Raw genomic sequence first — 21,744 nt, forward strand, 5'->3', positions numbered from 1 at the left:
CCTCTGTATTCTTATTACATCGTTATGTATTTGGCCGTCTATCTGAGTTGTCCATGTTTGTTAAAAAAAAATCTTTTTTTTTCTTTTAAAGTAGAAAAATCATTGTCCAATTGTGTAATTCGTTAGTGGAAATATAAGAATTTACATTCCCACTCCAAATTATTTTCGAAATTAGAAGATTCATTGAAAAGTACCATCTATCTGATTTTGTTTATCTTCATTTAGGACAGCGGTACGGGTGAGGAGCTGTTGGACATATTTTAGACTGTTTCAAATTTTGCTCTTCGAAGTTCTTCGGTGTTTACTTTAAATTAGCCAGAAGGAGAATGTCTGTCGCACGATACACTGTTTCTTTAGCATTGCGGCAAATCAATGGTCATTCAAAAGGTACAAATAATGCAAAGACAAGCATACATGTCGTGAATTGAATACTGATCTTTTAAATGCATAGTAAAAATGATGAAATGAAAGATATACGTCAATTTGAGAGCAGGAACCCAACGACAAAATCACATAATTTTAGAGGGCACCTATAGCATTAGCATGCCACAGTCTTCTAATAATTTAAGGTGTATATGCAAAGTGTCAAGCTGTATATTTTATTAGGCTTACAGGAGGCAGGTGCTAGTCCAGACAAGATTAGCTCCAGAAATGATTATTTGTTCTGTTGTTTCTAACATGTCATTGGCATAAATTTGCAATTTCAGTCACAGAAAAGCTAGCTCATACTAGTGATCTGGCAAAAGTTTTAGCTGACTTCTTTAAAGATTAAAGCTTTATATTCCAGAAGGTGGTAGACATGGGTGCTTGATACTTTGAGTATAGATGCCTTATGTTATGAAGTTTCTGTCTGTAATATGTCCATTGCATGATTGTCCTTGACCTCATTTTCATGGTTCAGTGACTACTTAAATTTATTTTTTAGCTATTTATAAATGTTAATTTCTTCCTTATGAGTAAATATGATAACTATTTTTAGTATGTGAGTACCTTGCAAGGTCCTCATGCCCATCAGCCAGTAGTCCATGTAGTCAGTTTTAATCTGACCTTGGCCTCATTTCATGGATCAGTGAACCAGGAAGTCCATATAAATCAGATACTGTAAGCATTTATAGGTCTACTATATTTGATGTGTGGAATGATTGTAAGGAGTACATGTACAACTGGCAAGTGTCATCTTACCTTGACCTTTTATAGTTCAGTGGTCAAAGTTGAATTTTTGTGTTATGGTCTGTTTTTCTAATACTGTTTGTACAAATGTATTTGCAATAAGTCAACTCTGTTTGGTGTATGGAAATATTTTATGATGTACATGTCAGTCTCACAGGTTTTATTTGACCTCAGCCTCATTTTCACAGTTCATTGTTCAGTGAACAAATCAGTGTTAAGTTTTTGTGTTTACATGTAGGTCTTTTTTTGTAAGCTATAAGCAATAGTTCAACTATATTCTTTGTATGGAATGATAATTTTAATTACAGATTATTCCTTTGTTTAGGGTCTCTGTTTTTTCCATTAAACATTATATATATATTCCTATAGTTTTATATCCAATTATGTCTGCCAACTTGAATAGTCCATGGATGTGTAAAGCACCAGTCACCATGGCCAGTGTATATAAGTAGACAACCCCATTGTACTAAAACAAGCAGCAAGTATTCATCACAGAAAAGAAATTATATGGTGTATCAATTCATCATACAAAATCACTACACTCACACAAGGAAAAAATGTAAAAGAAGGACACTTTTATAGCTGTTCTTCATCTCAAAGTTACAAGTATATTATAGTGAGGTTCAAAGTCTTCAAACATGGAGCAAAACATTTCACCTCACTGCCAGTTTTAGAGCAGGATTGCCCCTAGCCATCTGTGTATTGAAAAAAACAGCTGTCTTCATGCTAGGCATGCACCCATTAGACAAGATGTCAATGAACCCTTTCCTCCATAATAACGCCTTTTGACGCCACCCCCTTTACTCCATAATGACGCCTGTGTAGTACCTCAGTTGAAATGCTTTGACTACAAACTGTCTGCATCAGACTTAAAAAAAATTGTATCCAATATGAAAAGGATATTCATGAGAATTATCTGACTTGAATTTCATTGATGAAATATTGGTTTTCACAATGCATTAACACTTTACAACTGATGATTTTTTTAACTGAAAAAAATCCTATGCGAATCAAGTATATTAAAAAAAAAAATCCATTGCGGAAAGGGTTAAGTCAACTTACACTACATGTAAGTCAATAATACATTTATATATTATATACATTTGTACTTGCATGTTGTACCTCAATCTCATATTCCCTTATCATTATGCACAAAAGTAAGACACAACCATATCATGTACATTGTATTTTTTTTTCATTGATAACAATCAAATTTGTTTTTTGTAGGTGCATCCCATTTATTGACATCATGTAGAGTGTTACCTACAGTTAGTATATATCCAGCCAGGAACAATAGTTTTTTCAGACATGGTAAATATTGAAGAAATTAATTAAATTTTAACAGGATAAAAGGAGTCGGTTGTTGGTTCATTTATTTGTATATTAGATTAGAAAATATTTGTAGGTAGATATCTGGTATAAGTTAATCAACCCTAATATTCTAAAATAATAAATACACATTAAATATATATGTACCATATTTTTTTAGTAATAACACTGATTCTATGGCTTCAAAGGTAGTCAGATGTAAATCAAATGTATTTTCTTAATTCACACAGAATTTCTTCCTGAATCTTTACATTTACCTGAGATCTATATAACAGATATATATATGTTGTTCTCATGCTTAGGATGCAGATAGACAGGGTTATTTTTTACTACAGACAACATCATGCGTCTCAGACTTTATTTGCTAAATATACACCAACAAGAAACCAACAATACAACACAAAAATACAAAAGACGTCTTTCTTTTCTTATAAATGTACATTATTTTTATGCCCACCTACGATAGTAGAGGGGCATTATGTTTTCTGGTCTGTGCGTCCGTCCATCTGTCTGTTCGTTTGTTCGTCCATCTGTCTGTCCCGCTTCAGGTTAAAGTTTTTGGTCGAGGTAGTTTTTGATGAAGTTGAAGTCCAATCAACTTGAAACTGAGTACACATGTTCCCTATGGTATGATCTTTCTAATTATAATGCCAAATTAGATTTTACCCAATTTAACGGTACATTGAACATAGAAAATGATAGTGCGAGTGGGGCATCCATGTACTTTGGACACATTCTTGTTTATTAATTTTTGAACATGAAGAATTTTTTATAGCTGCTACATACCTGCCAACTGTCACTATTTGTGGGGGGATTTCCCCCATGTAGGCTCCAAAATTGAAATTTTGAAAGAGCAATTTTGTCCACAATATAAAAAAAATTAAAAATTTTTTACAATGACTTATGGCTTATCAAAATATGAAGAGGCCAAAAACAACATTAAAATGTATTTGCAGGACCCTTGAAGGTTTTTAAGGACTATAACAGCCATCTTGCACGCAAAACCCCCATGGGCATTTTCAAAAGTTGGCAGGTATGCTGCTAATGATTGGAATCCCTGATTTGATTGGCTGCTAATATTAGAATGATAACTATTTTTAGAGGACAATGACAGACTCTGGGCCAGTGTGACTGGTGTAAGTAATACTGGAAAAAAGAAAGGAAGAGGAAAAAAACAAAGAAGCATTATCAACCTCCATAGAGGTCAAATAATAGGAGAAGGTAAATACATATATCATATTTATTTGTCATGTGTATAATTTTAATTTTTACGATATATTGATATTGAGAAAAATTCTGTAATAATAAAAACATCCCAATGATTTCTGAATTTACAATATTTTGCCCATATGTCATGTATGTGCCTTTCCTATAAAAAAAGAAAATAATTCCAATGATATAACAGTTATTAGTATAGATATCTGTTTGATTAACAGGGAGAGCTGGTATGGTCATCCCAATGATTTCTGAATTTACAATATTTTGCCAGTATGTCATGTATGTGTATGTGACTTTCCTATAAAAAAAAGAAAATAATTCCAATGATATAACAGTTATTAGTATAGATATCTGTTTGATTAACAGGAAGAGCTGGTATGGTATGGCCAGGTCTGACATCAGAAACAAAAAGAGGAGATGAAATAGTAAAAAGGAGTCAACATGGACCTAAACAGGAATACTTTGACAACATAATCAAACAGAGAGGTGCTAAACAGACATTCCGTTCTGTCAAACTAATGCCTCTACAGAGAGGATGGACAGGAACAACAAGGGCAGGAACCAGGTCATACCCACCTGATCCTGTTGGGGATTGTAAGTTATTAACTCAGAAACAAGCTCTTGTGATTCTTAGTTATATACCTCTATAGAAGCTTTTGGTGGTTGTAAGTTACCGTTATCAGAATCAAGCTTCTTTTGTTAGTAAGTTGTTAGATTGTTTGTTACTAAGAAACAAACATCTTGTCATTGTAGGTTGCACTTTGTAAATACAGCTGTTTCTCAAACCACGCCTCTTTTGGGTAGATTTAGAATATTCATAGAAAATTAATTTTGTTTACATACTGGTTCCCAGTTATGCTCTCTGTGTTCCATCTCATAGAGACATAACTTGGGAATGTTACCAGTAAATATACATGTGCATATTGTTTACATTGAAATCTGTAGTAACCCTTCATTCGAGGTAGGGTTAGTTATGAAAATTAGTGTTAGTTTAAACTCTGAAAAGTTCAGAGCATATAAATGTTGAAAATATGCTGCACAGCCCTTTATTTTGACCTTTGAAAAAAACTGTAGTGCATATGAACTTTCAATTCTAGGATAAGATTTTTTTTCAAAACTTCATAGTAAAAGTGGTACAGTTTTAGTCGTAAGAGGAGTTCCCATTGAAAATTGCATTGTCAATATTTCCATTACACTCATTACACAATACCAACTAACAACCACACTAATATAGGAGAAAAATTAGTCATATGATAAATCATGTTCAAAGTAAAATGTACATCTCATTGCAGGTTTATGAAACATACAAGTACAATATTATTGATGAATTTTTGTATTCTTTCAGATGATTTTGAAGGATTTGAAACCAGAATTTTACAGGTACAGTTTATAATACTTTAATTATTACATTGTTTAATTATTTGATTATCATTAATGATGCACTTACAATATAATAATAATACTTAGGCCAAATACAAATATATGTGTGGTTCCAGTGACCCTACCTTCCCTACTTTTTCGTCTTGAAATTAGCCTACCCTAAAGATTTTATTGTCATTTTTCATCAAGCACTGTTAAAGTCAGAACGATGCTCCCATAGACTCAATGTAAAAAAAAAAACATAAAATAAAAAAAAATCCCTACCTACCTACCCTAACTTTTTTTCAGATGTAACTGGAACCACACATACTATTTTATTTGGCCTTATATTATTGCATAATGACAGAAGGCTTTAATATACTTGACAACCCACACTGATAGTAATTTTTATGGCAGGTGTTTTTGTAATTTTTAAACATATAAATGCACAATTCAAATCAATGGGATGTAGTACACTGGAGATTGATAAGAGTATATATTTTCAAAACATACGATCTTCCAGTTAAAAAAACATAAGGAATAATAACATTTTTAAGAGTTCACTGGTGTGTATGATAGACCAATTCACTCATTAACTTTACATGCAGAATTAGTTCTGACTGATCTTTGGACTCGTTTTTTATGCAGTTGTATGATAAAAAGTTGCATTTATTTTTGCATTTTCTTGGAGTAACTCATTTCAGCAAAAGACAATTCTGGAACTTTTAAAACAATCATTCAATTTACTCCTGGAAGGTTTGACATTAGCAATGGTTTTCTTTGACTTGGCAAAAAGAAATGAAATATTTTCCCTTTGTTAATTTCAGTTGAAAAAAGTGACCAATACAAGTGGAACTGTAAAAGCTGTGTTTAGATTTTCAGCCATGGTTGTCGTTGGCAACAAAAATGGTATTGGAGGTAAGGGAATAGTATCCTTCTTTTCATTTAGGTTAGATTATATAAAAGTGAGAAGATGAGGTATGATTGCCAATGATACCGCTCAGGGACCAATGACATAGGAGTGAACTACTATAAATCATAGTAATGCCGTTAAGAATGAGTAAATTCCTTACCCAGATTATGTATATTTTTATATTTTGCTGCAGGTTGTGCAAAAAGTGAAAGAAAAAGATTGTCATAGGTTCATTTTAAGCATTCATGTCTTTTCAAAGGTTATAAGACAACACAACTGCACAGTGACAAGAAGATTTGAAAATCACATCAAATAGAAATCACATTTTCAAACTTATAGGACATTGTTTACAGTTATTCCAGAAATTGCATTTGTTTGATTTCACCTTTTTGTCTTATTTGTTTAACAATGAAATTATTAGTAATTTCTAGATTGATAATACAGTAATGCTGAATTTACCTGACTATTATATACGTCAGCTTCTCAATGTGTGCCACCTCCAAATTTCAAATGTAGGTTTAGTCTTAAAAAAAATTGAGCAGTTAAGAAAAACTTGTACTGTAATTGATTTCAAGAACTTATCTATTATTTTTTAGGTTATGCTGTAGCCAAAGCTAAAAAATGGGATGCTGCAGTAAGAAAGGTATGAAGAGTAGTGGTCTAACTTCTATATAAAATAAGGAGATGTGGTATGATTGCCAAAGAGACAACTATCCACCAAAGTTCGAATGAAGTAGATGTAAACAATTATAGGTCACTATTTAGTGTTATTGTTATCAGTCTGCACTGTTAGCCACTTGTCTGTTGCCCAAAACTAGTAAATATTGATTCGAACTAGAGAAAATGTTCAATTTATATATAGTCAAATAGGGACAAGTATTGATTTTTAGCTTTTGTTGTGTAGTTGTGAGGAAAAATAAAGAACTGAAGAAGGCCAATTGCTGAAACGTCTCAAAAAATTGGTTTATTGATACAATTATATTTAGCTTTTGGACAATTAGATGAACCAGTTTTAGCACAGATTGTTATTATAGGTTAAAGATGTTCATTCAAACAATGTGGCCAGGTTATTTTTGGCTTCAATCTTTTTAATTATTTTTTTTTAAATAAAAAAGCAAAAAATGTTTTTAATAGGTATATTTATCTATGTTCTGCAGAAACCATTTCCTTTTTGGTTAACACTGGTAGACCTATTTGGCAAATGACCGCGATTTTTGGCAAATCTCCGCGGAACGGATAATAAATAGAGGTTCATCGTAAATTTTCTGTTTTACAGAATATTTTGCGGTTCTCCGGAGATTTTCCGTGTCTCAGGGAATTATCCGTTTGTCCGATTAAACTGGTGTGTATTGAGTCAGTGATAGAACCAGTGATGCGTGAGCGACGGTTATTAATAGATCGTTGTATAATCCGTTATCTGTGAGCAACGGTTATTAATAGATCGTTGTGATTATATACAATGTTTACAGTCAGATAAAAATAACCGTCTTATTACCCTTTTCAGTCGAGAAACAAAAAGCGGTGGTTTTGATATTAAAGTTACTTGCAATTTAAATATCGAATTTAGTTCAATAAAGAATAATCTATTTAAATGTGATCAATGAACAGGAAAAGTGCACGTGGTAACTTTGCAATACTACAAATATGTTCACCTTACAAAATTCTTCTTTATTGTCATGTTAAGATAAATCAGTTCCTGTAAAAACAGTAAAAACAGAGTCTTAATTACTGCAGATGCCGTAATCCGACATAATGTCATACTGATTTGACACTTGTCTAGTGTGAGTAACACCTGCTGTGATATTTTTGCAATACAACATGGACAAGCGGAAGGTCGTAAATCAATCTGTTGATCCGAATTTAACTTTACCTGTACAGATATTTATTTATGGAGGATATCATAGATACATTTAATAAATTGTATTGTATTCAATGGAGATAATTTAAATACACAATATAATTTATTAAGACATATTTGCAGGTATACATTGAACATGTTTTCTCCAACCAAGAAGGTTTGATATTGAATGCTTTTTTTTTTTTTTTTTAACAAACTTCGATCTGATCAGTTTCGTAGATTATAAACGAGTAATTCGTTTATAGTTACACATTGTTACTCTTTTAACGTCTTTTTCTTTGTGCTATTAAAAAAAGCTCACAATTTTCCACATCAGATCGACATTTATATATATATGAATACTGGAAATCTTTTTTCCGTCCGACACCACGCTCCCCACAAGAGCCCCAAGATATAATCATACCTGTCAATCACTAGCCGCAAGTTGAACATTTTGGTCAGCCTTCCTCGTGCTTTCAATTATGACATCGTTGCGAATTTAATTTTTTTAAATTGACATGTGAAAAGAATAAAGTGATGGGAAGTTTATTTTACGACCTATCAGAACTTCTTGTGATTCTAATAAGATTTTTCTTAGGCCGCATTTCTTTCTAACAAGAATTTTGTAAACGTTGTGTCGCGTGTGTTACTGTTTTCTAAACGATACACGAGTAGAAACAAATACATCGTTTGATAAATCTTTAATGACCCTGTTTGAATTTTCAATAATGCATGCACATGTTGTTGGTAATCAAGACTTTTTTTACAAACGTAGAAACAAATACTTCGTTTAATCAGGTTGAAGTTAGAAACAAATGCAGCGTTTGTACTAACAAACGACAAACTGCAGACGCATTTTTAGCGTTTGCATAGTTTGTCAAAGTTTATGTAAACTTTGCAAACGTATGTGTTTGAAAGAAATGATCAAAACATGTGCGAGCTTAGCCGTTTGCATCGTTTGTGTTAGAAAGAAATGCATCTTTAATGAGTCTGAATCCGTAACCGTCAAAATAGCATGCTTTACAAAAAGATCAGCCAATTCAAACGTTTCTTTACACAAAGATGATTTTAAGTACGTCATACATTACATTGTAAATTAAACATTTATTTAAGTAATTTTTTTTCGTATCTATCTTTTTCGTATCTATCAATTTGGTTACAGGGTTTATGCAAGTAAGTTGTACCGTGTGGTGCGTTTTCAGATTCATTTCTCAACAACTTCCTGTGAACCGAAATATTTCGGCGGGGGTATCAACGGCGGCAAGCTTACAGTTTAACTTGCTTAAATTTTATTTAAGTCAGTTTATTGAAATAAAATTGAAAATGGAAATGGGGAATGTGTCAAAGAGATAGCAACCCGACCATAGAAAAACAGCAGCAGAAGGTCACCAACAGGTCTTCAATGTAGCGAGAAACTCCCGCACCCGAAGGCGTCCTTCAGCTGGCCCCTAAACAAATATATACTAGTTCAGTGATAATGAACGCCATACTAATTTTCCAAATTGTACACAAGAGACTAAAATCAAAATAATACAAGACTAACAAAGGCCAGAGGCTCCTGACTTGGGACAGGCGGGAAAATGCGGCGGGGTTAAACATGTTTATGAGATCTCAACCCTCCCCCTATACCTCTAGCCAATGTAGAAAAGTAAACGCAAAACAATACGCACATTTAAAATTCAGTTCTAAAGAAGTCCGAGTCTGATGTCAGAAGATTTAACCAGATAAAATAAACAAAATGACATTGTTTTTGCAGAAGATTAATCCAGACATTAACGTACTTTGGCTTCCCATTTGTTCCACTGTGTAGGATAACTTATTTACGCATTACATCATTAATAATTAGGCAGCAACCATTTGATTTTCTGGGGGGGGGGGGGGGGGCTATGGTTTTTTTTCTGTGCAAACTTTTTTTTTCGCCTGTGGCGAAAAAAACAATCTATTTTTTTCGCGACAAGTCGAAAACAATTTCTTTTCTTTCAATTTTAGCATTACATATAGTGGCAGCTGAGGGTGAAACAAACAAATTTTTTTTCTCAGAATCAAAAACAAATTATTTTTTTCTCCAAAAACTGGAAACAAACTTTTTTTTCCAAAAAAAACCATAGCCCCCCCCAGAAAATCAAATGGTTGCTGCCTTACCAATATTAAAATGCTGGAATGCAAGTTGTATACTTATTATTTTATTAATTTGCGTTTTGGTTCCGTTCAAATTTGCTGTTATAGCATGTATAGATTCCTTGATTTTCATAACTTATCTAGTTTCAGTTGTTAAATACTAGTCAGTAAAGAGCTAAATATTTTGCCTTCCAGCAGAGCCAACAATTAAGCATCAGACGTATACGTGATACATTAATCATATATATATGTAATATCAGTAATGGACTCCTAGACTTTTTCTCCTTTTATAGCCGACTATGCAGTATGGGCTGTGCTCATTGTTGAAGGCCTTACGGTGACCTACATGTATAGTTGTTAATTTCTGTGGCATATGGTCTCTTAACGAGAGTTTTCTCATTGGCAATCACACCACATCTTTTTTTTAAACGGACTCATTTAGCATTTGTTATATTCTCAACGGTTGAGAAAAACTCCATGGATGACAAGTCAACTGGGGTTTTGAGTTGAACATTTTGATTGTGTATGTTTATGTTTATAAGGGTTTGAATAGGATTTATATAGAAGAAGAGAGAATATGGACAAAAAGTGCACAACAAAGGGCCAAAAAAATAAATAAAATAGACACCAAGAAAACAAAGAATATAGAATAATGGGGGAAAATATGAAGACTACAGAAAAATTACTTGCAACTATAAGACAATATTCAAGACCCTCGTATGTGTTCAAATACAATCTGTATACACTATAGTATATATCTTGCTATAAAGTTCCGTTCTCAATGTTATTTGCTCGAGCATGACTGTCTGATTCTATTTAATTTTTAAATTGATGTCCAGTGGCAAACATTTCTAGAGTCGTGTCATTCAGGAAGTAAATACAAGAAAAAATGAATCTGTTCATGCGCGGGTTGGTTTAAAATAGAGCTCCCTACATATATCTTGTATAAAAAAATATTTATTTTACTCAGCTATCATCAAGTCACCATCTTCTTCTGTTACATGAAATTGTGATACTGTGAAATTGACTGATTAGATTTCATTTTAGATTGCCAAAGTTTGAAGTAGTAGAGACCATTTCCGTGACCTGTGTTTGTTGCACTCTGTGGGTAAAATCCAGTAGTTTTTTTTTAGCCTACTGAGATTTTCCATATCAAAATAATAAATTGAACACGGGTTTGACAGTCAGTAAACTGTCACACAAGAAATAGATTGAATGTTGCATGTACACTAGTCCAATTTGTAATGTTGTCTTTACGTCCTTCCACATTCTTTTTTTTTCAAAATCCGGGATCCGCTTTCGAATATATTATGGGAGTCTGTCAATGGAGCTAGAGATACATTTAACGACCTTGACTGGCTACACAACCCTTGCACGGCAGATAAATACATCATACACAGATACACTGGCTGGTTAAAGGGACAATAAACCAGAAGTGTAAATTGCCCCAGGTATTTTAAGTATATTGTGTGTAATGTGTCAACAGCCACGTGTTAGTGAATTCACAGTCGCTTGAATTTTAGTGATATATGTATGAAAAAAAAATTAAAAAAATACTGTTATATATATTATACATATAACACAGTATTTAAAAAAAAAATTCATACATATATCACTAAAATTCAAGCGACTGTGGTGAATTCAAAGATAATCAAAATGATCTAATTCACGTGGTAATCTACCATGCAGCTACGCATCATCGCAAACAACTAGCTTTGCATTGCAAGATGTTTAATTATACCCCCCCCCCCCCCCCCCCGCTTTGAAAAAAAGGGGGGTATACTGTTTTACCTCTGTCTGTCCTTCCGTCAGTCAATCAGTCCATCCGTCCGTCAGTCTGTCAGTCAGTCAGTCCGTCCGTCCCATGAATATTTTTCGTCACATTTTTTGTCAGGAACTACACTTCCAGGATTTCTGAAATTTGGTTTCAGGCTTGATATAAGTCAGCTATACTTGGAACTTGATGCGTTTTCAGATTCATCACTCAACAACTTCCTGTTAGTAAATTACCGAACACTTGTTTGATTTTACACATGATAGCCAAGTTGAAAATTTTTCGTCACATTTTTCTAAGGAACTACAATACAAGGATTTCTGAAATTTGGTTTCAGGGTTAATATAAGTCAGCTGATGCGTTTTCAGATTCATCATTCAACAACTTCCTGTTTACCGAACACTTGTTTGATTTTACACATGATAGCTAAGTTGAAAATTTTTCGTCACATTTTTCTCAGGAACTACAATACAAGGATTTCTGAAATTTGGCTTAAGAGTTAATATAAGTCAGCTATACCGTGGTAACCAAGGTATGTCGTTTTTAACTGTTTATATGGGAATTGGTGAAAAAGTCATAGTTCAAAGTCATAAATGAGCGTAAATAAGTGTTCCGTGAAAATTGTTTTCGAAAATCTAATTTGTTCATAATTCTTTTATGTAATAAACTTATTTAAATAAATGTGTACCTTCCCTTGTCTGATCACTAGCATGGCTAAAGGTATTACTCCCAAATGTATTGCGAGGTGACCCGTTCAGGTATTCAAGCGATTTCCTGTCGGACTTGCAAGTTCATGCATCGCTTCACTTCTAAGGGTATTGATCAGTGTATACGACCGATAACTTGAAACTTTCCATTTTGAACTATCAGGTGTATAGTATAAATCTCTGTCTTGCGTGTCCGATATACTAGTCATTACTAAACGCATAAGCTTGTTTATAAATTACATTTCTGTTGTAAAGAATATTATTTATAAAAATCTAAATAATTCCAAAAAAAAAAAGATTTGATAAAATAAAAATCTGTTTTCACATTTTTTCCAAGGGTAACTTGGGGAAATGTAAGTACTCGTTCTCAAAAGTGAAGGACAGTTTGAAACGTACAAGAAATATTGATTTAACAAAAATATACGCACTTATCGACCATTCGTTTATACGCCTGGATAGAAAGTTACGGAACTATAGATAGTTGCAATTCAAAATTGTATACATTTTTACATTGAACATAAGAATGAAACATACATTTTGTTTATTTGGGTTAAAAGTTTTGTAAATAAACTAGTCCTCGTATGACAACAGTATGTTATCATGGGATGTCGATGGACGAAGAAGAAGAAGAGAACTTATTTGAATTAAATACAGGTCGATATATAACATGCTTTGGGTTCATCGAAGTTATGGACATAGTAAAATCACAGATTTCTATTTCGACAAGATTGTTCTCGAACAAAGGAAGGAGTTGTCATCACAATTGTTGGCTATAATGTATAATGATGTGAACATGGTTCTGAAAGTACATTATGCAAAATTTCCTGTTCCGACATGCATGTTATATATGCCACTGGACAAACACTTATTATCCCCAAGGGATGTGAATATTTTGCTTGAAAACTATTGAGTATCAAAGTTTCAAATTAATTTCGGGATTTACTTTTCTTCTTGATATTCAATATTCAATAACAGAAAAAAGAATAAACTGCTTGTCCGCTAAATAGGGGTATTCTTGTTATAGTTATATTAAAAAATAGGGATATATGACATTAAATTGGTTCTGTCTTTTTTTTTAAACATCGTTAAAAAGATGTGTGTCTAAGGTGAACGACACAAGAACCCTGTAATACTAGTACGAGAGCATGTAAACATTCCTTCTCAATAATATGGTTGTATTGGAAATCTTTTCATACAGATTGACAACTCATGGTCCGATATGCATGTAATATTTGCCACATGACGCCCATAGTTCTTTCTACCATCATCATCTTATTCTTTGATATTGCTGTAAACATCGATGGTTCACACCCAAACAAAATGGGAGTAATGTACCTTCTGATAGCTTCTCCGTGTTATACACTTGTGAAACTTAATATATAGACGAAATTTCGGTATTGAAATGAATCTGCATCTCACAAACAGGATTTTTAAATAACGATTTTGAGCAATCGTTGTAGGTTCATGAATATTCATATGGTGCTTTTCTTTAGCGCCAATTGGAAAAAACGTATCTTTAAATAAAGTTTACATTATTAAACATATTCCTCAGAAATCAGTTATCATAAAACCATACGAGTCATGATAAACCTTGATAAAACACAGTTCTGTTATCATAAAACATAAAATAATGCACTATGTAAACTGGAGTAAAATTATGAGAGTTCTAAGCACTGTACATGTACTATAGTAAAGTTGTAAGCCTGTTCTGTCACAAAACTTGTAAGCGATGGTCCATGCAGTTATATTCATGTCTGGAAATGTCCTTGGCTGTTTATCCAAAAGATATAGTCTGGTTTTTTTCTGTTTCCCATCGGTTTTTGAGAAATGCATTTAATAGTGAATCGTTAACTGGGTAAAGACCAGTGGCAAATATCTCTCTGTTCGTTCTGTCGATTTGGGAAGATATTTTCTAATTCATTTGAAAATATCTATATGTGTTTGCAATGTTCAATGCTTGGACTTTGAAAAGGCGCTAATAAAGCTAACTAAATATTATTTTGATAAAAGAGGTAATACAACAAATTTAATTTTTCAAACAAATAATTCTGTAAACATCGCGTGTGAGGGTTTACACGGAGTTAAAAGAAAAGACAACAGGGCAAATCTGATGAAAAAAAAATCCCGAAACTTCGTAGTAACAGGAAATTAAACAGTAATTGAAACCCCCTCCTCAAACAAATGTACCTCATGACCTGTATTATGCTGAGGTACAATTTTTTTGGTGAAAAAAATATAGAATGCTGGAAGTGTTTCGATGTGCTATTGGAAAATCCTTTGAAAAAAATGGGTAGGGTTCACCAGGACACGGCTTAGGTAGCACTTCACAGAAAATATAGTTACAATTGAGCCACAGAATGTTGAATAACCTTCCAACCCTGGCCTTCTAATACGTTAGGCCAACTGTTAGTGTCATACATACAAAACTACAGACCTATCTACGGAGTGCTACCATACTCACATGCTCCCGATACTAGTATGTTGAAGAAGTAATGAAATTAATAGAACCAGAGCCGGATTTCAGTGGGGAATGGCGTTGATGGGAGTTTTTAATAGTCTTGATTTGATTGATTGATATACATGGAAGTTTTTAACGACACTGCCGACTCAATGACTGGCTATACAACACATAGAAGTTTTTGACGACATTGACTGCCTAAACAGCCCTTTGAGTTTCTCAGTCGGCTATAAAGGGGGAATGACACGGTGTCCGCCCCCTTTTGTTGAAAAATAAATATTGATTATATAGGGAATCACTTGAGAATGACTGGAGCTGGTCCTCTCATGACATTATCAGTTAGTCTCCCCTCTCCTTATATATAAAAAAAAATCTGGATCTGCCACTGAGAACAAGTTTAATAAATTAAAAAAAAGAATGTGTCACTAGTATACACGGATGCCCAATCCGCACTATCATTTTTACTTAGTATAGAAAGTCCCTGAGTGGACTGAGGAAATGAGGTAATTCTAATTTAGCATTAAATTTAGAAAGATCATATCATTGTGAACATGTGTACTAAGTTTAAAATTGATTGGATATCAACTTCATCAAACACTACCTCGACCAAAAACTTCAACCTGAAGCGGGACAGACGGACAAACGAACAAACGAACAGACAGACCAGAAACAATGCTGAGAATGGAACATCCAAAGTATATATTTTTAATCTTTATTGCAAAATGACACCCATAAGGGTCAAGCAATATAAACAAACATTGTAATATAAGGTAATCTTATACACTCCCACTCCTGAAACACAAACAAAATTAAAAGTCATCTGATTGCAATCTTATAACTGTTAATACTGATGAAGTCGCTTTATCATTGATTTATAAGATACAAGTTGTGACCTTCGAAATTGTTTTATATTATTTTATTTGTATATTTTCCTATAGACTTTTAAGGTACCTCCGTTGTCCTTAAAAAAAATCCCTTCCATAATATCCAAAACTTCATCGTTGATTTGAAAAAAAAAATGATTTTAGATTATCGATTATCAATTGAAATGAACCTACTAGAGCCTCAACATTAAAGCGCACAATCATTACACATCACTTTAACCCTGAGTTGACATTCCACAATCGGTCAGTAACATCACCTGTGTTTATAGTTACAGGGTATTTCCCGCCGTTGGACAATCCCGTGCAGTCGACACAATTGATTTTTAACATTCTCTATTATGAGCGAGGTCAAGTTTTAGATCAAGTTAATTACATATATTTTTAACGTTAATTATTTTAAAATTATTAAAAAAAAACGTATCATCATTTCTTTTCTCTTCTTTTTTTTTGATAGTATAGTAAATAAATCTCAATCCCGGGATGAAGATACACTTAACATTAGACCTGGAAGTGCCTTCTTATAAATGGAGAAACTGTCTTTCACATTAAAATTTAAAAGAATATTATCGCTCAGGCATATTTTAAATTTTGTAATAAGATGATTGATTGTTGGTTGTTTAACTTCCAGTGGCAAATATTCCATAAATGTCAGGACGAACTTAGTTTTAAGATCGAACTCTCAAAAAATAATTGAAAAACAGTAATGATGACAGAAGAACTTTGATACGTGTGAAATAACCATCCAATCTTTTAAATATAACTTATTTATATTTCAAAAAGTAACAGATTAGTTTACAAGACGTGCATTGACGTACTTTCATATCTTTAAAATGGAACTTCTTTGTCTAAAAGACAACCCACGAGTTGTCGAAATCCAGTTGCATGCATACTATATACATACATATGCATATTATGCATCGACGATCGTTGTATTACGTAACATACTGCTATACCAATTAACCCCTGATATCAACTAAGGTTAGAACTTCCTCCAGGCCGTTCATTATATTTTTGTTCCAATAAACGGTTCTTGAATCAATTATAATTTCTGAAGTATTTACGATGAAAGCATTATTCTCAAATCGTCTTACACAATGATAAAATTGTATTTATACCACAATTGAAAAGTAATTTAATAAAACAAATGACAGATGAACTGATTAATTATAAAGATGAATGTATGTCCATATGCTCATATATATACACATTCTGACTAAAATTCGCAACTTGTTATTATCTCATCGTAGCATATTGTTAATTTTGCTAATATATGCCTTCAACCCCAAGAGGTATAAATGTGCATTTCATTCTGAAAGATTAATGGATCAGCAGGTGATCAAGACCGTTTTAAAAATTCCTATTTGCCAATGAAGTTTAAATGATCTGCGGCCTCAGAAATACACATGTATTTTTCCATCATAAAAGTAAACCTTTCACCCCGAGAAATATATAATCTGTTTCTCTCTAAATTTACAGAAACATTATGTGATAAATTTTTGAAAATTCCTTATATCTCAATCGATTAATGATACTAGTAGTTCTGTAAACTTCTACATATATCACAATCTGTACCTCAATACAACCGTCCCTCACACTTAACGGATTATACAACGATCAATTAATGATTGAACGTCGCTCACGCATAACGGATTATACAACCGACCTTTTAATAACCGTCGCTCACGCATCACTGGTTCTATCAATGACTCAATACACACCCGTTTTATCGGACAAACGGATAATTCCCTGAGACACGGAAAATCTCCGGAGAACCGCAAAATATTCTGTAAAACGGAAAATTTACGATGAACCTCTATTTATTTTCCGTTCCGCGCAGATTGTCCAAAAAACACCGATTTTTTTACAAAAATCACGGTGATTTTCCAAATAGGTCTGCCAGTGTAAAGTGCAAATTATACTTTATGATTATTTGTAACATACTAGAATGAACTTGACATTTGCACATTTATATTATTTTTAGGCAACTAATCAAGCAGCTCAAAGATTACAGTATCTCCATAGATATGAAGGTCATACATGTAAGTCAAGGTTAAAAACTTCTAACTAGAAACCAAGAAAATTTATTGTAATGATTCCTCTAGCACATCAAAGTATAAGGGAACAGCTAAGCAATATTCATAAAAAATCAAATGAAAACCTATGAATTAAAGGATTTGTATGGTGTATATGAATTAGGAGACTAACTCATTTGCACAAAAAGACATCCAGAGAAACAAAAAGGTGTTTATACAAATGTGTCACACTGTAAGTTGACCTAAAAAATAAATTAAAAAAAAACAGTGTGATTAAGTTTAACAGACTATCATATAATTTGTTCATACATAAACAATAAAACAGAAAAATAAGCTGTAAGAGCTGTTTCAAATAAAGAAGCTAAGTTTTGTACTTATTTGTCAATTATTTCAGGACCATGTAATCATAAACTTGTTATCATAACAAATATCATGTAATTTTTACAATTTTTCTGTTGTAGTGAATCACAATTTTTTCTCCCAACAGACAGCAACAAAAGTGTATGCATTTAGGAAAGAAGAAGGTATGCTTAATAATTGATAACTGATCATAACAATTATTGTCTCTATCACTAATATAATTTACACGAGCTGTCCCAAATATTTTGTAAAACCAAATACAATAACACTATTTGAGCAAAGGTGATATGCACCAGTAGCATAGTTTTGGCAAGCAGTTGCCATGGCTTCTAGAAAATCTTTAATTTAATATGCTTTTTAACATCATGCAAGTTTAATACTATAGTAACACAAATAACTTTAAAATTTCCTTGAAAGATAATTGATATATTAATCCTGTATGGACATTTAATAGTCTAAAATATATGGACTTATAAAATTGCCAGAGAAAAGGCCTAATTTTTGGTCTGATTTGTTTGAGCTATCCTAAAATCTCTCACATATTTCATTCTAGGGTATGGTTTAGTGTGTCATCGATGTTTAAAGACAATCTGTGATACAATAGGAGTTCATAATATGTATGCCAAAGTTGAGGGGTCAACAAAAAATATTCAGAATTTGACAAAAGCTTTTTTCAATGGACTGAGAGAACAGGTATGTAAAGCTGTTTACATGTAACGGTTTCCTTGGTTACAATGTTTCTGTAGCATATGTGTTGGTCAGTATATATGGCATGTTAACTGTAGTGCATTTTCTTGAAAAGCAGAAATCCCAATAGTACCTGATACCTGTTGCGTAATCTGTACTTTCTGACTGCATGTCAGGTGCACCACCAAACGATTTTATTAGGATCCAAATCACACCTGAACTTTGTCATTATTCAGGGATTGACACTTTGACCCAAAATATATCTACAAGTTGTTTCCAGTTGTAGTAAGAAAAGCAGGATGGGTTTAAACAGAAAGATTTTAAAAATAAAGAAAACTGTGTGTCAATCAGCATGACTTTGTCAAATGAAAATATGAATACTAGATATCCAGAGTGAAAATAAGGTGAAGATCCTTAAATTTAGTCACAAACGTGTGTTCAAGTATTTTTAAAAAGCTAGGGTTAGAATTTCCAATCATCAAGCAAATGTAGAGCACTTTTAAAACTGAATAATTACATTGTTCATGTATAAATATACACTTGTATCAGAGATTGGCTATTTTTTTAAATTTAAAAACAATATGCAGATTGAATCAAATGGGGATTACATGTGCATTTTAATTATTTATGAGAATAATTCTAATATCAATATGAAAACAATGGTGATGGTATCCCTCAGAGCAAGCATGCTCTTTGATTTTATGTAACTTATGGACAGAGGGCATTTAGGGAGCTACCATTTGATTTTTATGGGGGGGCTAGGATGAAATTTGAAAAAAATAGGTAGGACAGGAGTTTTGAGTAAAAAAAAAGGCAGGATGAGACACTTGCAAAAAAAAAAGTCAGGACGACAATTTAGGTAAAAAAAATGCAGGATAAACTAAAAAAAAAGAAGGCAGGACCGAACAGGGTGAAAAATAAAAAGGCAGGACAGAGATTACAGCTAAAAAAAAATGCAGGACAAAATTTTTCATCCTAGCCCCCCCCATAAAATTCAAATGGTAGCTCCCTTACAGAACACTGTTCAATCAAATGAAGAACCACCATAATTTACATAATTTCTAACATAGAGATGACAGATTTGATATGTCTTTACAGGAAACCCATCAAGAACTATCGGATCGGTTAAAGCTTCACGTTGTGGAAATAAGAAAAGAACATGATTATCTTCCCGTTGTTGTAGCCTCCCCTAGTGATGGCGAAGTTACAAAAGAACCACCGCCAAAGGAAGAGCTTAATTTTGAAACATTGTACTTTGATGGCAAAATGTCATTGCAAAAAGGCAAAAAGAGACCATTTTATGCCGAAAATGAAGGTCATAAGCGTGCTGAAAGACACCGGAGAATGTTAAGAATTCAGCGTAAGGCACGTCACGAAAGAATGATATATGAACTTGAACCACCCATTATGCCCAAAGAAAGTGAAGATAGTTGAATGTGTTGTTGAAAAATAAAATAAAAATGTTTTAATTCCATATGTATTATAACTGTTATTGGTTACTTTGTGTTAGATGTTCGCCAGTATTCTTGAACTTAGATATTTTGAATTGAAAATAATTGTTATGGTTTTCTTGAATTGGCTCGTCCTGAATATACATGACATTTTGCCACATCACAAATACCAAGTCTAAAACTCGAACTAGGCAACTTATTAATATTTTATTACCCACTGATAACGGATAATATTTTTTTTCTAACTATGGCCTTTTCCCTGTTTGCCATACCAAACAAAGTATAATCATTGGTTGCCATCTTCTTCTTCTTCTTCTTAGTAATTCCCTCCTGTTTAGGAGCACTGGGATGAGACCGATAAATTATAACAGTAACTGTACATTTAAACACAATAAATCCTCTGTAAAATATGAATGAACAGTATCCTCAACCATAATATCCAGTGTATATACAACAAGTTGTGAGTTTATATATAAGCATTAATATAAGGACTTTAAAAGTAATGTTATGTTAAAATGGCAAAAGACAGAAATAACTTAAATGTTTGTTGGTCTTGGGAATCATAATTTTTAAAAGTAGGTGTTTTTAAATGCAATATTAAAATCAGAAGCCTGACTAACTTGATGTTTAGTGGTGTTATTTAAATAGGCTTAATGTTAGTTTAAAATGCCAAGAGATAGTTTAATTATCATGTTCATTTAGTGTGGGAATCATATTATCAAGGTAAATGTAATCTTGGTTGCTAGCCCAGAAAATAGCTAATTTGCCTTGAAAATGGAACTGGAGTTGATCTATCAGGCCACATATCATTTTACTTGTCCAAATGATGCCAAATCTATTGTTTATTGTTAAAAAGTAAAAGTACAAAGTATTTTGAGATTAAAAACAATATTTTAAGGCAAATGTTTAAACTGGAAAATTTATCTTGTATTTCTTTTTAAAAATAATATGTTCCAATTTATCTAAAGTAACCCTTTATTATTAAAACTTGCATGCCTATTTTCTGACAAACTGAAAAAAAAACTTAGAGTATGAGAGTACATGAACAAATGATATTATATTAAGCTTTAAAAATAATTTTATTATCATTTTAAAGCAAAGTTAAAAGTGGAATTAGCAACAATTTCGACCAAAATCTAAAAAACAAATTGTGTTTTCATTTTTTTTTTATAAAAAAAGAATTTTGAAATAATATTTCTTTATAAGCAGTTAGTTTTGCCCAAATATGTCAAAGTAAGTTCAAAATCTTCCTTTATGTATAATCCAACTGCAAGTAAATAATTTGCGCAATGTTGATACATATCTCAGATTTTCAATGTTCGGCTTTGAGTGTTCCTGATGAAGGTAAAGCCAGAAAAGCCCTTTGGACGCATTAAATTATTAAACGTGTTGTCATATAGCTCTTCAATGGTTTCTGTACTTATAGATTCTCGGATTTAACTGATG

The 21,744-nt window shown here is 32.6% G+C and overlaps 1 protein-coding gene across 1 annotated transcript; it reads left to right on the forward strand.

The window, feature by feature from the left end:
- Nucleotides 1-264: 264 nt before the first annotated feature.
- On the forward strand, nt 265-20,321 carry LOC139516217 (small ribosomal subunit protein uS5m-like). Its single transcript, XM_071306177.1, has 11 exons — nt 265-387; nt 2,398-2,481; nt 3,601-3,720; nt 4,084-4,311; nt 5,063-5,097; nt 5,904-5,994; nt 6,586-6,632; nt 17,749-17,806; nt 18,262-18,324; nt 18,714-18,853; nt 19,946-20,321. Exons 1-11 carry the CDS (start codon nt 327-329, stop codon nt 20,279-20,281), a joined length of 1,263 nt encoding a protein of 420 aa, XP_071162278.1. The 5' UTR covers nt 265-326; the 3' UTR covers nt 20,282-20,321.
- Nucleotides 20,322-21,744: the final 1,423 nt, after the last annotated feature.

This window comes from Mytilus edulis, chromosome 3 (assembly GCF_963676685.1).
Source record: "Mytilus edulis chromosome 3, xbMytEdul2.2, whole genome shotgun sequence".
Taxonomy (NCBI): Eukaryota; Metazoa; Mollusca; class Bivalvia; order Mytilida; family Mytilidae; genus Mytilus; species Mytilus edulis.

Coding starts and splice junctions, on each gene's coding strand:
- LOC139516217 (XM_071306177.1), top strand. CDS start 327: ATGTCTGTCGCACGATACACTGTTTCTTTAGCATTGCGGCAAATCAAT. Junction 2,482..3,600: donor CAATAGTTTTTTCAGACATG/GTAAATATTGAA, acceptor AACTATTTTTAG/AGGACAATGACAGACTCTGG. Junction 17,807..18,261: donor TAGATATGAAGGTCATACAT/GTAAGTCAAGGT, acceptor TTTCTGTTGTAG/TGAATCACAATTTTTTCTCC.